General features: G+C 52.6%; 4 protein-coding genes across 4 annotated transcripts; 2 read left to right on the top strand and 2 right to left on the bottom strand.

The window, feature by feature from the left end:
- Positions 1–62: 62 nt before the first annotated feature.
- Positions 63–2,289, bottom strand: BO66DRAFT_172869 (putative MFS multidrug transporter). The gene is made up of 2 exons (XM_025642313.1): positions 585–2,289; positions 63–528 (listed from the first exon to the last, which is right to left on the bottom strand). Exons 1-2 carry the CDS (start codon positions 2,053–2,055, stop codon positions 185–187), a joined length of 1,815 nt encoding a protein of 604 aa, XP_025500424.1. The 5' UTR covers positions 2,056–2,289; the 3' UTR covers positions 63–184.
- A 3,321-nt stretch (positions 2,290–5,610) lies between these two features.
- BO66DRAFT_404598 (uncharacterized protein) lies at positions 5,611–6,712 on the top strand (the record flags this gene model as incomplete). Its single annotated transcript, XM_025648943.1, has 3 exons — positions 5,611–5,997; positions 6,063–6,468; positions 6,573–6,712. 3 exons carry the CDS (start codon positions 5,611–5,613, stop codon positions 6,710–6,712), a joined length of 933 nt encoding a protein of 310 aa, XP_025500425.1.
- A 1,576-nt stretch (positions 6,713–8,288) lies between these two features.
- cpdS (putative serine carboxypeptidase (CpdS)) lies at positions 8,289–10,317 on the bottom strand (the record flags this gene model as incomplete). Its single annotated transcript, XM_025645935.1, has 5 exons — positions 9,943–10,317; positions 9,738–9,883; positions 9,266–9,686; positions 8,473–9,198; positions 8,289–8,386 (listed from the first exon to the last, which is right to left on the bottom strand). Exons 1-5 carry the CDS (start codon positions 10,115–10,117, stop codon positions 8,289–8,291), a joined length of 1,566 nt encoding a protein of 521 aa, XP_025500426.1. The 5' UTR covers positions 10,118–10,317.
- Positions 10,318–12,602: 2,285 nt separating this feature from the next.
- Positions 12,603–13,933, top strand: BO66DRAFT_394514 (uncharacterized protein). The gene is made up of 2 exons (XM_025648003.1): positions 12,603–12,725; positions 12,803–13,933. Exons 1-2 carry the CDS (start codon positions 12,718–12,720, stop codon positions 13,830–13,832), a joined length of 1,038 nt encoding a protein of 345 aa, XP_025500427.1. The 5' UTR covers positions 12,603–12,717; the 3' UTR covers positions 13,833–13,933.
- Positions 13,934–15,074: the final 1,141 nt, after the last annotated feature.

Below are 15,074 nucleotides of genomic sequence, written 5' to 3' on the forward strand. Positions count from 1 at the left end.
TCCAACTCAGTGGATCATGATCCTGGAAGGATAAACAGATCGAACGGTACAAGGCTAAATCGAGAGTCAAGACACACAAAACAGGATGGATGAAGCCCTTCGCCACAGAAAGTGGGTATCAACGCTCGTTAATCATTTCACTAATATCATAGGGAGAAAATGGTTCCTCGTCGCACGCCCAAGCCTACCGCGAGAAACTGTTCTTGCGTGACTGGACTCGAGAGTTGACCCCAGAGGCTGGACGAGAAGCCACATAGCTATTGGCCCGGCTACCAAGAGTCTGACGGATGCGCAGATTCTGCTGAGACCGAGCAAAGGAGTTCGCACGCGACCCAGAGGGTATCCGAGAAAGTCTTCGACCATGGGTTTGGAGTTCAACTCGTGCATCGGACAATTGCTGGGCGAAAGGCGATCGCTTGCGAAGGACAGGCCCATACCAGTAAATGACATAGACCGCAACGACAAGCAAAAACGAAATGCAGAACAAAATCGTGGAAGCATATTCAAGATGGTACTTTCCACCGATATCTATACAACAATTGATTAGAACGACGTATCACAGACCATCGGATGGAGAAACTCACTTTGGAAGAAGGGTGTAGCAGGGATAGTCAGAACACCGGCCAAGAAGTCACGCGCCCATCCATTACCTCCGGTCGCAGAAGCCGAGTAAGGTCCGTAGGCACAGATCATGTAGTCGATGGTAGCCATATAGATACTGTAGTTGGCGATACCAACGATAGCGGAGAAGACCATGGTCCCGATCCAGTGGACAGGGGGGCCAAGACTGGTCCAAGCAAAGCCAATCAGTCCAATCGGCAAGCAGGGTGCGGTATAGAGCAGCCACCAAAGCCGAGATTCGTACTGAGCACGTTCATCGTCGGGCTTGTTCTGGCGCTCTTTGATGTTCCGTTTGATGACAGGGATGAATGAGAACCACGCAATGAAATATCCAACCAGAATTGGAAGGAAGGACAGACCGAGGGCCACAGTGCTAAAGTTCCACTGATCGTAGACGAGGCTGAATGACTGAATGAACATGAAGATCAGTGCATCACTGAATCCACTCAGAAGAGAGAGGGTGAGGACAATTGGCTCAGTCAAGAACATCTTGAAAGGGCGGACCCAGGTATGTAGAACCTCGCTCATCGAGAAACGTTCCTTGAAAGGAACAAGTTCGTTGGGACCATAGATGTTGGGGTCTTCGCCGCTCTCTCTTCTCTTCTTGGCAATTCGATCCATCATGATTGTGGTTCGAGTCTCAGGCACGAGAAGGAAATGCGCCACCTGGACGAATCCTCCGAAGATAAGTTGGATCCAGATGTTCCAGCGCCAGGGCAAGTACGCTTCGACGAATCCACCTACAACGGGCCCAATCACAGAGCCGCCGACGGATGAAAACACAACACAGGCGACGGCATATTGCTGGTCATCAGCCTCCCAGAGGTCAGCGATCATACCCAATGTGACCGAACCACCGGCTGAACTGAGGCCTCCCAGGGCACGTCCGACCATAATCGACGCGAAGTTGGGTGCGAGGGCCACGGGCAATTGCCAAATGTTAACCAAGAACAGACTCAGTTGTAGAATCGGTTTGCGGCCAAGTTCCTCACTCCAGGGAGCCCACAGTTCACAGCCGAAAGCATATAAAACCAGGAAGATCATTGCACCACAACGGGCAGCCTGCATGCTGACACCAAATTCTTCTGAGATGCCGCCCAAAGCGTTCGAGTAGAGACTGGTATTGAAGTTCATAGATGTCTGGACAAGGAAGATGACGCTGATAATCATCCACTTCCGCCATGCCGGGAATGAGTAGCCCAGCTCATCGTAACAGTCGTCTTCGGTAAGTTCAATCTTATCGTACGGTCCTTCCTCATGATGTTGTAGAGTAGCCCCCGAGTCACGGTTGGCCGCCAACTCGGGCTTCTGCTCTGTCAAGGCCTTTTCGGTTGCTGGATCCAGGACAACATCGTTGTGGGTGGAAGAGGAAGCCTCCGAGCTATGATATTTTTCGTTATCGCTTAGATTGCGTCGGTCAAGTTCTCCTCCCATGGCGGCCTGTAAAAAGCGTCTTTTAGTATATAGAACACGATTTTAAGAATGAAGAATGCGAAACAAATTGCAAGCCAAAGTCGATGGATCACAGCCCGAACCAAGCGGCAGAGGCGTGAAAGATAGTACCGAAACAAGCGGTAGGGACACAAAAGGTAGTATACAATCCAAGTAACGCAGTCCCAGGCACGCAAAAAGTGGTATACCAGACGGTGGTAAATTTCAGGGAAAAACTCAGCGAATGCAATGACAACGAGAATAGGAAGAAGCAGGAAGCAAATGAAAACGCGAAGAGGGAAGGCTATAGCTTTTTCTAGCATTGAACGTAACAAGCAGGCAAGCAGGCAAGCAAGAACTAATGGTATTGTGGTGAAAGATATGGGTTAAATGGATGGTGAGACTTACAAGGTGAGGCAATCCACCTGGTGGATTGAATAGAAGATGCACAAAGCGACTAGTCAACTACTTCAGGAAGGAAGGAAGGATGGGGACGTGCGAATTGCAGCTGAAATGAGGAAGCAAGAGCTGAGCCCCAGTAACCGTATCAATTAGAAGGCGGGTGAGAGGCAGGAGATGAGAGACAAGAGAAGAAGAAGGTTGGGGAAGGAGGAAGAGAAGAAGATGAAGAAGAAGGTGGATCTGAGGACAGTAACCCCAATAGAGAAGAAGGGTGCAGTTAGGTCAGTGCAGTGTACTAATTGCAGTGAGCACCACAATGGAAAAGTGCTGCAATAGTGTAGACGTGCTTCTTCCGGCAAACAATCCCAAACAGGCAATTAGAAGTATGATGATTGCAACAACAGATCCGGTGGATCACACAGGCATCGATCTCATCCATGCAAAATTAGGAGGGAAACCTGTTGCTTTAATAATAATGCACCGAGCCTCCCCTCCAGTGCCAGTGGAGCTGGAGAATAATGCCAGTGGTTAAAGTTCAGGCTGCCCAGGTGTCTCCGACGAGGGCCACGAGCAGAAAGTGGAAAATGGATCCATGCAAGTTGAATTTCACCACCATTTCTTCCGCCCCCTTCAACACTACCGTACCCTATTGTGGCTTGGACTTCAGTCACACTCTTTTCTTTGTTGAGATGCCATCCAGATCTTATTTTTTTTTTCTAATTCTTCTTCATGCCATTCACTACTTGCCTCCCATCGTTGTACCAGAAATGCAGTATCCCCCTCGTGGGCGGCCAGCGGACGGGGCACGTTGATGCAGCAGCGGGTTGCCAGATCAGGATGCAGGCTATACTCGAGTACTACCTCATTCAGACCACACGCAGAGAGTTCCACTTGCCACGCTACCTGAATCGAGTCAAGCAGCCAGTCATTTCTACTCGATCCCTGGGCCGGATGGATCCGTCGCTCACATCATTACCCAAAACCGTCGTCTGACCTGGGAGGCAAACGGGCAAAAGCCCCGGAAGAAAAGGAACCTGCAAGAAGAGTGGCCGGGGAGAAGAAAGAATACATTGAACCCCCACTCCGGGGTCGGCGTTACTACGCTTGGATACCACTAAGGCACTAACACACACCATGACCGCCGCCGGAGTCGTTCTGGCCCGAAAGAAATCTCGACTTCAGGAATGCCCGCTTCGGGAAAGCCTACCACGGCACGAGAGTCGCGTGAGGCCGAAGCCAATAATGAGTGCGGTCTTTTCTTATCGGGACTGTACAGATGGCCACGGTCGAGGCTTTCAATAAGGCTCACGCAAAGGCGTGTGCGACGCAAGGGTTAGGGGATACCAAGTGGCCAGGAGCAGTAGTACGGTATGCGCTTTCCCGGGCGATCGATTGTATGAGAGGCCCAACGCTCGGTCAACATTACGGCCATGATACTGCCAAGAAACTCATCAACAAAGCACAGGTAGAAAGTGCTAGATGAATGATTCATGGAAAGGAGACTGACTATGATGATGATGATGATTATGATGGAAGTGGTGGTAACTAACGTTAGTAGTGGTGGGATGATTTTCCCCAATTCTTGATTTTTCTTTTAACTGCTGACTAGCGCGGGTGGGTTGGCCTCTGGGTTCGGTCGGTTTCCCACGGGGTTGTTGGCTCGGGGTAGCCGTGCGTGACGTCAACTGCGCCAGTTCCACGCCGATCGTTTCCCCGACTTCTCAACGCTCAGATTATATCGAGTATTTTCCTCGAGGATCGACCCTCCCCTCCATGACATTTGTCTGTCAATGTCATGATTGTTATTCAGCCTGATTTTGATTCCAGAAAATCGCGTCGAATCCTGTCAGTACTTCAGGGGCATCCTTGCTGCACAACATGGGCATGGGCATGCCGCCAACGCCTCTCGGACATCTCGCGATCTTCCCCGGACTGAATCTCAGCCACCGATGACCAAGTTCTCTGGGACGAAAACTGACCTTCGGCACATCAGACTTAGCGCAATACTACGTACACGTATACTACACTAGGATGAAGAGGACCACTTGGTTCATCCTTCCTCCCTGACCGACTGCGCTAGTCTTGCAAAAACTCTTCGCAGTCAGCAGTCGGCCTTCGACTTGTAAGGTGGTGTTGGTGGCGTGTAGCAGACAAAACACCATCACGGGATTAAGTTCGAATGAAGTCCGACAAAGAATCATCAGCAGTCTACAGTAGTAACGTCGTAGCACGGTCATTGAGAACCCAGGGAAAATGATGAGAGTGAACCACCACTGACGCCAATTACACCCAAGAGTCGGTTAGTGCCGACAGCCACTGTCCGGTGGTTGAGCTAAGGCTCGAAGCCAAGACGATGTGGCGGACAATCCCCTGGCTTAGGTGATTTTTTTTTCGGTCCAGGAGCGGCCGGGCCTCTCCTCGACTTTATGCAGACTGCAACCGACCGCAGAATTTTGCATTGTCTCAGTAGTCGGGATGTCGAGTCTAGACATTCCTCGGTAGACTGGTAGACTGGAGAGAATGTTCGGTTGAATGCATGTGTGAGATACCCTGAGAACAACAAAGACAAGTGAGAACAGGAGGCGAGACCGAACGATGGGCGTGCCGGGAAGTTCGGGAGATGGCCGAATGTCTGTTTCCGGCACCCGGCAATCTGTTTGCGGATGGAAGTCGGGGGTTGCCCAGTGCCAGCTGAGTGAACCGGGCGGGAGCGTCAGAGGAGCGTCAAAAGTTGTGCTTCCTCACCGCCTGCCATTTCCACTCAATCCCCGCGATAAGTTGGGTTCCCGCCATTTCCCGGTCATTTGCCCTTCCCCATGAAATCCACCAATTCCACCAAATCAACACAAACAACCCTCCCATATCCGCCGAGCTTGTTTCACCCCCTGCTTATCCTTTTTATCAATTTACGGTCCTCGATTATTGGGATTGAGTCTCCAATTCCTGGAAAAGAGGTTTTCCACTTCTTGACCCCGCTCCGTCATATGATCACTAGCCAGACAGACGGTGATGTGTCCTGATATCAATTCTCTGCCTGCCCCATCGCCTCATACCCATACCCGTACTTCCTCTTCCCCGCATCGCCAACGGGCTGTGTACGACCCCTTGCATCTGCACAATCCTCCGTCGGGTTTCTCCTTTCTCAGCCTGGCCACCATGAATAACAGTCCTAACAGCCACTTGGGCGATCCCAATCACGCCGTTGCCACTGACCTGCCTCATCGGCCTGCTCCGATTTCCAGTACTCGTTCGGGAACCGCAGGTCCGGAACGACGCCGGTCCACCGCCGGGTCCAACTCAATTTTTAACAGCAACAACAACAGCAGCAACAGCAATGGCAACGCTAGTGAGTCGGTGTCGGGCGAATCCCCGCTTGCCCCTCACGACCATCGCTCCTCGTTGAGCCACAATGCGCTGCGTACCTCTAGTTCCTCCAGTCTCGGGGGTAGTCCAATCATCGCCTTGGGGGACCCGCATCACCAGCGCGCGCCCTCGTTGGGGGAACTCCATCAGGAATTAGAACAGGAGCAGGAAGCGCAGGTGGTATGATCGCGAGTTCTTCCCTCTCACTATTTGCTGAACGTACTGACTTGTATGGCTCGATCAAGAATCGACTGCTGCAGATGATCCGCAGCCAGCAGACTCAATTGCACCAACTCCAGCAACAGCACCAGCAGCTGTCGCACCCGTCGTCCGGCACGGCAGTGGTCGACGACGCTGCCGTCCCCTTTCCCCCGGTTCCTCCGCACCCCGCCTCCGGTAGTCGGGCATCGACCCAATTAGCGTCCTCTCTGTCGAGTCGGCGCCCCTCCCGGCCCTCCAGTCAAGCCGGCTCACCCAGCCTGCGTCCCCGCGCTGATTCGTCACGCGGCCCGGAGGGACTGGAGTGGGTTGGAGGCATCGGGGAGAGCCCTGTCCGGCGGGGAAGCAGGGATGAAAGTGCATTCTACCAGGCTGAGGCGGCTATGCTGACCCGGGAGAATCGGATGCTGCGACAGCGCATTCGCGAGCTGGGTAAGTGTATATCCATCCAGTGTCAGCCCATGGAGCGGAGAGGTGTCACTCCAGTCTACGTGCGTTCATCTGCAAATGACCAAATTTTAATTCACCATGCACAGAACGCCAAGTCAGCGAGCTCACTGTTGGTGCCCAACCACTTCAACGTTCTGCGCTCTCTGGCAGCCAGGACACCGACAATGCCGGCGTTCAGGAACCCGCGGGACGAGGATCGGCAAGCGACTTGTCGGACAAGACATGACTGACTTTGGGCCACATGGGAACACATTCTGCCTCCTTCTCCTCCTGGCATAAAGTTTAAGGATGACCCTCCAGATCGGCGGTGATCGGCACATTCTTGTGATCTTTACCGGACGGCACTGACAACGATAACTACCCGATTAGCCGGCCAGCGCCGCGGAGCAGAAAATGGTATAAAGTGTCTATTCACCCGATCCGATCATTCAACACATACCCCCTTCTCTTTTTCCTATGCGGTGGATATCAACTCGCCAAGCGTTTACCTTCTGTTTCTCTTCATGTATTGTACATAAGTACACCTAATGACCTAATGTACACAGCGAATCCCGGCGTTGAATGATAATGAAGCCAGTCACTGGCCTGTGGATTGTTTCTTGCGTTTCAAAGACCTAGACCTGGCCTTTTGTTCTTCAGTTCACACCCTCCCATGTCAAGAACATACGGGGCCCCCTCACCGCCCAACCAGGGCCATTAAGCTTTGCCGCCGTGCCGTCAGCGATACCAGTGCCATCTACCCGTAACTCACCCTTACATATAGCACAACCGCCTACCTTCACTCCGCCACGCAGTAGCACCATACAACCCAGCCATCTCGCAACAATCCAGATCCAGCTCCTGCAGAACATCCTCAAGTGTGAAGCGCACACACGTAGAGTTACCACGAGAACCCAGACCTCCGCTCTTTACCCAGCAAACCACCACACGATACCCCTCCCCCTCCAAAAGAAAAAGACCGAGCTAAACACACAACACACAAAGCCTCCCCACTCCAACCTTATTGCCTGTCCAGTTGTCCAGTTAAACCCATCCTCTGACCCAGTCGGTCAAGGCGGAAGTCTCAGCCTTCTGCAGTAGGCGACTCAGTCCTGAATCCTGCTCAGTCCGAACGATATCCCCTTTCTCGCCGTTCCTGACCTTCTAGGTGGCCTGGGTCTTTTTTTTAAGTTCGTGTTTGTGGGGATACGTTTTTTGGCTTGTGATTTATGTTTACGGTGGTCGTTATCTTGGTTTGGTGTTGGAGGTAGATGCGGAGGTTTATGGATCTGTTGGCCTATGGCTGGATTTATCTTGTACGGGGAGGGGGATGGGGATGGGATAGGGGATTAGGTATTGGATACGCGGTGCCTGTGTTGGATGGATGGACGGGTTGAGATATGAACAGGTCGAGCGGGTGGGGATGAACTGGGCTCTGCCAGTGGGTTGTATTACCTACCTATTACGGGGCGGGGTACTGGACACTGCGGAGAGTAAAGTTGGTGTGGTGGTGTTTGTTGGTAGAGGAGAGTGTGCAAGAGACGACGGACGGACGCGGAGCCGAGTGTTGGGGTTTTCTAGGATGACTGTCTCGAACCTGACTGGAATCTTCTTCTCAAAGGAACTTTGCCGAGCTTACATCCTATCTATCGTATTACTAGGATGCAGTGTGGTGATATGTGCAGAACGATGTTGTTGCACAATATAAACTATGAGTTATCCTTGCTCGTCGGTCGTTATATTGATGTACTGTAGTAAAGTTGCAGTCCTGTATATACATCCAGCCTCCCCACCTTCTCTTATCATACTTACAATACTGCACCTCAAGCAGTATACCCACCCCGCTGCTGTAGACTCCCAATCCTCCCCAGCAGGAACTCCACCTGCCGATACGCAGCGCCAGGGACATACTGCGGGATTTCTACCGACACAGCATTTAAGGTTAGCGCAATCCATCCTTCTGTTGAACTTCGAACAGCAAAAGAGCAAACTGAAGGAAAAACGTACCATGGCCCGACAAATACACCGACGAAAACGTCAGCCCGCGCTCCGTGTACGCCGTCCCCAGGTACCCCGCCCCGGCGTCCAGATTGTAGGGGTCCGGCTCGGTGCCATCATACAATTCCTGCAGTCCGTAATGATAGGGCACGAACAGCGGCTGCGTGAGCGGGTCGCGCTGGAACCCCTGCGCCCCGTTCCAGGTCATGTTCTGGATGGTGGCGAGGGTGCCGTTCAGGATCAGCAGGTAATCGAGCCACCCCTGGCCGATGAGGGTGTTGTTGGTGCGCTCGATGACCCCCGGGAGCACGGTCCACGAGCTGGGCGGCGAGGCGTCGCCCTCCGCGAAGATGGTGTTGCTGCCGCAGACGGAGTAGTCGGTGGGCGGCACATGGAGGGCGCGCTGGACGTCCGTGCGGTTGAAGTAGTTGTTCGGTCCGTAGCCCAGGGACGGGAAGCCCATCACGTCCCATAGGTAGGGGCAGAAGTCGGTCAAGTGGTAGAAGTTGAAGCAGGGGTTGACGTCGTAGGCGGCGCCGACGATCTCGTCCCAGACTAAACAGTCGTCGGTGATGTTGGGGAGCGGCGGAAATGGGTGGACTGGCGGGTATTGGATCGCGGCGTCGAGGAAGGCGTTGTAGCCGCATTCGTCGGCGCGACGGTTGATGTAGCTTAGGAAGGTGTTGTTCAGGGCGAAGACGTTGGTGTAGTGGTTTAGATGCCGGGCTGCGGGGGCTGGAGGGGGGCTTAGTATCTTTTATGGATGGGATGGGATCGATTTGGGCTTGCGAGGGGGATGTACCGTAAATCATGACGGAATCATCGTTGATTGAAGGGTCGTTGATTTGAACGCCCTTCACGTTGAAGTAGGTCTCATTCTCTTCGTCGAGCATCGCGGACGCAATGTACGGGATGTACATGCCCGCGTAGCTCTCGCCGGTGAGGTAGACCTTCCGGCCGTGCAAACCAAAAGTGTCGACGAAGTGCTTGAACCAGCTCTTGAACTGGGCGGCCACGTCCTCTTCGTTGTTGACCGTCGACGGTCCGGGCGAGAAGCCCGTGCCCGCGGGCTGGTCGACGTACACCACATTCGTGAGGTTGGTCCAGGAGTACGGGTTGGGCACGGGCTTGTAGGTGCCAGATTGCCACAGGAAAGGGCCGTTCTCCTGCAGGAGTCCATCCAAAGAGCTGCAGCCTGGGCCACCGTTCAACCAGATGAGAATCTAGCTTGTTAGTCCACAAACACCGTCCAGGCAACGTAGGGAACTGCAAACCTCGTCGCTGGCGTTGACATTCTGCGAAGGGAAAAACCAGAAGAAGAGGCTGCTGTTGCCCGTCGGAGTGTTCGGTAGCAGTCCAGCGTAAGATTCACCCACGTCGAAGTCGACCTCAGGGATGCCGGTGCCGTTGACCAGGAACCCTAGCTTTCGTAAGCAAGACATACCAAGATAGCTAGTTCGAACAGGAGGTTACACTCACGTGCGGTCTTGTTAGTCAGGTACGAGTAATCCCTGATACTGCTGGCGGGAGTCGACGCAGACCGGGGAGCCAATGCTTTGCGCTGGGAAGCAGACGCAGCGCGACGGTGGGGATTCTGCAGGCTGGCGACAGAGCCCACCAGCAGCAGTGACGCAAGGGAAGTGGTCCAACGCATCTTGAGATCGGCTATGGAGTGATGATTGACTGCAGACCAAGCCCTCGATCATCGGCCTACTTATAGGTCTGCGTGGAGACTGTGAGGGGACACACTCTGAGCAACATCGTAGCCGTTGGCCCCACATCATGGTCTGAGCATTCATCGCTTGCCGAGATGAAAGCTGGTTTTGGCGTCCGAGACAAGCTCATATACACAATGAGGGGGCCGTCGGAGCCCCGACTGAGGTGTCAAGATTGTGGATCGCAACCGATATGCGCGGAGTGGTTTAGTGTGCCGTTTGCAAAGGCACTGGCAAATCACAGTCTAAGAGCCGTTGGACCCACGAGTAAGCGCAGGACGATAGCATTCTTCGATAACTGTAGTGATTCGATGAGGGGAAGAGATCGGCGGGCGGATGAAGGATTCTGCCATCGAGCAATTGATGAGGTGCTGTTTTCAGCTCATCTCATCCCATTTCATCTCAACTGATGTCTTCTTATGTGCATGCAGAGGATGTACTTCGGAAAATTCGCTGCAAGGATTACAGCACCAATGCACCAGCAATGGAAACCTTATCGCTACAACTGCTGAATTGACACCTCCTAGCACTAGTCTTAATGGAGACCAGGCCCTGGACCATCTCCGATGCAGTCCGGTTAAAATCTCAACGCGGCGATTTCTGGCCGTTTCACGGTGGACTGACCGGGTGTACCACTACTTGCGTCTTCCTTCTTTCATGTTCCTGTAATATATTGTCTGTTAGCTAGATCAGACGCCCCACGGTCGTGCCCTTCAATTCCATGTGCAAAGTCGAGAAATTCTTAACCATCGATCAGAAACTACCGGCGACAGCCGCAGATCGGAGCGGCACGGGATGGTTTATCAAGATTGGCATGTCGCTGATGATACACAAGAACCATTATGGTCGCTGCAGTTGTCAACACTATATAACAAAACCCAGTTATTTTATCGGGAGGTAACTTGGGGGCAGCTTTCAATGCCCTTCGAAAACTCGCAACCTGGCCGTGAATAAGTCGAGCAACACCCCGGTGGGAGCAAATCAGAAAGTTCACACTGAACACACTAGGGGTGTTCTCTGACTGGGCCGGGCGGAAAATCCATTGGATTGGATTTCCGCTGGCTTCATCCTCTGGACCATGTTTCTACCAGCCATAGTCGAGGCACGAACCGTAAAATGAGTTCCGTCGGACCAGATCAGCGGGGAGTATGCCTAGTAGGACAACACAGGAGCCGTTATGCTGTGGCAGCCCATGCACTTGCTGAGTCCTAATCGACCCGTTTCTGGGGCTATCGTAGAGGGGCTTTCGAGACAAATGGCTGTCGGCGAGTAGCCAGGCGGAGATCACGAGGCGTGGCGTAGACGTGCACGACCCTAGGCAACGCCAAGTCACTATCTAATGCTCAAAGCTTGGAGCCAAGCGGGGCCGCGGTGACAGATCAGAAAGGAGGCGTGGGATTGATACGAGGAGGCACGGGGATCGGCGAGAAGTCACGTCGCGCTCTCTGGGTACTGTACGGAGCTACTTAGTACAGCTGAGTACTTCGTACTCCGTAGTTTCGGCGCCATCGTGGCTTGAGAGGCGTTGATTTGACCGGACGGTCGCAGGAGCATTGATTGGTGGTGTTCAGCGGACAATGCGCACACTATTCCAACCATTGTCGCAACTTAGGGAGCTTGAGCTTTGCGGGAGATGAGGTGAAGCGGATTGGTGTGTACGGAGTATGCTGTGCTGTACTCCGTAAGAGACCCGCCAAGGGTGTCTTGGTGGAATCCCGCACCAATAAATATCCTCATGCCTTCTTCTCCTTCCACTCTCCATCCTGGTCGCATCCATGTGTACTGGCTCATTCCTTGTCCACTTTATACTCACTCTCCGCAATCAAGATTGAATTTTGAGTGCCAAGCCCATGGGCAATTGATCGATTGCTTCTTTCACCTCACCGACAACTGCGTGCTGATCTCCTTGGAAGGCTTGAAGATGTGAAATCATCCCATCCGGCAATTGCGTGCTCTGGAGCCATTCACTCTCCGCCTGTGCCTCCTCTCTCCCCTTCTTCACCCCCTCCCCCTCCCCTCCACATCAATGATCAGCCTTTTTGTTTATTTCCTCCCTCTGTGACAGCCTAGCTACTTATTTATCCTCGTGCCTGCAGTTGGGTCGCACAGGATCATGGCTCTTTCTTTGTCCGGTGCTTCCCTCGTGTCACCCATTGGCCCCTTTTAAGTTATCGACTCGATCTCTATATCTTCCCCACCGCAACCTCGGTCTACGGAATTTCTGAATTCAAGCAGACAATCTTCGCTCAGTCAGATAGTCGTTGCTCAGACCTACCATACATGTACAAATCCTGATCGTTGCACGCCTTTTTTACTCATGGCTGCCTGGACTCACGGTCGCCCCGCCGATGATGGCACGCAGCCCCTCCTAGAGGCGCAGGAATATGACTCTTACTCCTGGGTGCTGCTTGAAGATCACCCACTCCGCTCTCATCCGACTGAATGCTGTCCAGGAATCTGGTGGATGCTTCAGCAGTGGTATGCCACCTTTCGGAAGCTCTGGGGCGATCGCATCTTTTCAATCATCTGCCTGCTATTGATGTTTGGGTATATCTCCATTCACCTGGTCCTTGACTCAGACCTACAACAATCGCACCGAATGTTACTGACTGAGTAACGTCCAGGGTGATGGTGCAATTCTTATCTTTCCTGCCCGATGGCTTGTCTTATCTATTTTTCCGGGAGCACTACACAGCCCAGGCAGGGTTTGTTCATTGGCCTGCAGAGTTTGATTGGCAACCCGCTGCCTGTATTGCCTACAATCCACGATCACATCCGGACGCCATTCAGTATGTCATCGCGGCGGGCTGTACGGGGATCAAAGCGGACATCTGGCTCCAGGATGAGGAGCTCTATGTCGGAACCTCCAACGCCAGTCTGAGACCACATCTCACCCTGCGCAATGTGTACCTTGACCCTCTCTTGCAGCATCTTGACGCAGAAAAGACTCCAGAGGGCTCTGTACAGTCTACCGCGACGAGCCATCACGGAACTGCAACGGACGAGCAGTTTGTTCTGTTCTTGGAATTCCGATCGCCGATTCGGGACGGCTGGCCACGTCTTCTCGCTGAGCTGCAAATCTTGAACGAACGAGGGTATCTCACCCATCGCAACGACACAAAGATTATTCACAAGGCTGTCACGATCGTCATCGTGGGTGACGAGAGCGTCGACCCTGCTCACGAAGAGTACCAGCAAGATTTCAACCACAACAATATTTTTGTCGATGACCAACTGTTCACGAAAAGACCCAAGTCATCGCCTAGGCTTCAAGGAAATAAAGCTCAATCATTCAAAAGCAAAGGAAGTCAATCCCGACCGTCTTGGCAAGAGGGGAAGAATTTGACCTCGAAAGAGGTAGAGCAGAATGTGCGATCGGTTTTCACCACGACCGTGAGCTTCAGTGAGGAGGTCGGATCTCCTCATCGAGGACGATTTTCTCGACAACAACTCGATTTGATCCGGGCCCACGTGGAGCAAGCCCACAAACGCGGGCTAAAGGCGCGATTTGGAGACATCCCGTGTGGCTCGCAGAGGATGCAACGTTTGATTTGGAGAGTCTTGGTCAAGGCCGGCGCAGACCTCATTGATGTAGACTGGACAGGCTGTCATCGTCAAGCATGGCGGCAGTTCTTTACGACAGAGCTGGCTTAGGAAAGATATAATCACGATCCTCTCTTGGGCCCTAGTTGATAGTAATGACAAGCTCTGTACATATTGATAATGGAGACGTCTAGTGCAAGGGCTGATAAGTGCTCGGGGCCGGTTTCCACCTCGGCCGACAAATTGAATACTAAAGGTTATCTATGACTGGTGCACGGACCGTTGGTCGTCGATTCCAACCAGTCCGTGACACCAGTGCAACCCAGTCAGAAAGAAGGAAAGAAGGAAAGAAGAGCAGAGCAAGAGCAGAGGAGAGGAGAGCACCGTGGCTAGCAGGATGGCTCTTCAATCCTGCAACCGGACCGACGCAAGGGGAGAGCTCGCCTCCCCCCCTCTACTCTGCTCTCTGCTGTGTAGCGATGAATGTGGCAAGCAGGCCAGCCAGCGGAGTAGGTGTCCCATCAAACAACCCGATCGATCGTCTCAGAACAGCAGCTGCATTGCTTGGAGAATCATACCTCAAAACGCTGCCATTCTATTATGTTCAAGTATCAACGAAAACAACACTCAACCCCCGAGTAAGGTGCAACTCCGAGCGTATTATGTGGAAGTTGTACAATACTGCACTGTAATCAATCAAGTAAGCAGGATTGTACTTTACCGTACTCCGTAGCAGGGGGCGATCCCCCAGAAAATTCGTTCCATGGAAGGGGGTCCTGGGATCGGCAGATTGTCACGCACTGCAGGTGGATACGTTACATACTTGGGGCCGAAGCAGGCTGCGGGCGGGAGGCAGACGGGCGCCTATTGTTGGATATCAGATTCAAACCTTGTCCGTGTTGACTCTCCCTTCCGGATTGATGGTTGTACTGTCCATGGAATAACAATGTTCTTCATTCAGTGCAATCATAATACTTTCCCATGTGTCTTGACTGGTAGAGGAGGGTCCATCATTGGCAGGACGCATGACACGTTGTTGGCTGCATGGTCGACTAAGACCCAAGATATATTGGGCATTGGCGAGGGAGGGGAAGAGAGGAGAGGGGTAGGTAACTAGTAGTGGTAGTAATTCACCTACCTGGTAGTAGCAGCAGCTCTATAACTAGGTGTTTGTGGTCCGGTTGGTGCCTTATTCTTCCTTTTTGTTTATTTTATTGCTTTTTGAATTTTCTTCCTTTTTTTTTTTTTTTTTTTTTTTTTTGCATGGGTCCACCCCGTTTTTCCCCGCTGCCACGACGGCCCCATCCTGTTAGTTTCCCTCGCATTCCCTGGTCCTGACTTTAATGACTTTCT

This window comes from Aspergillus aculeatinus, assembly GCF_003184765.1.
Source record: "Aspergillus aculeatinus CBS 121060 unplaced genomic scaffold BO66scaffold_49, whole genome shotgun sequence".
Taxonomy (NCBI): Eukaryota; Fungi; Ascomycota; class Eurotiomycetes; order Eurotiales; family Aspergillaceae; genus Aspergillus; species Aspergillus aculeatinus.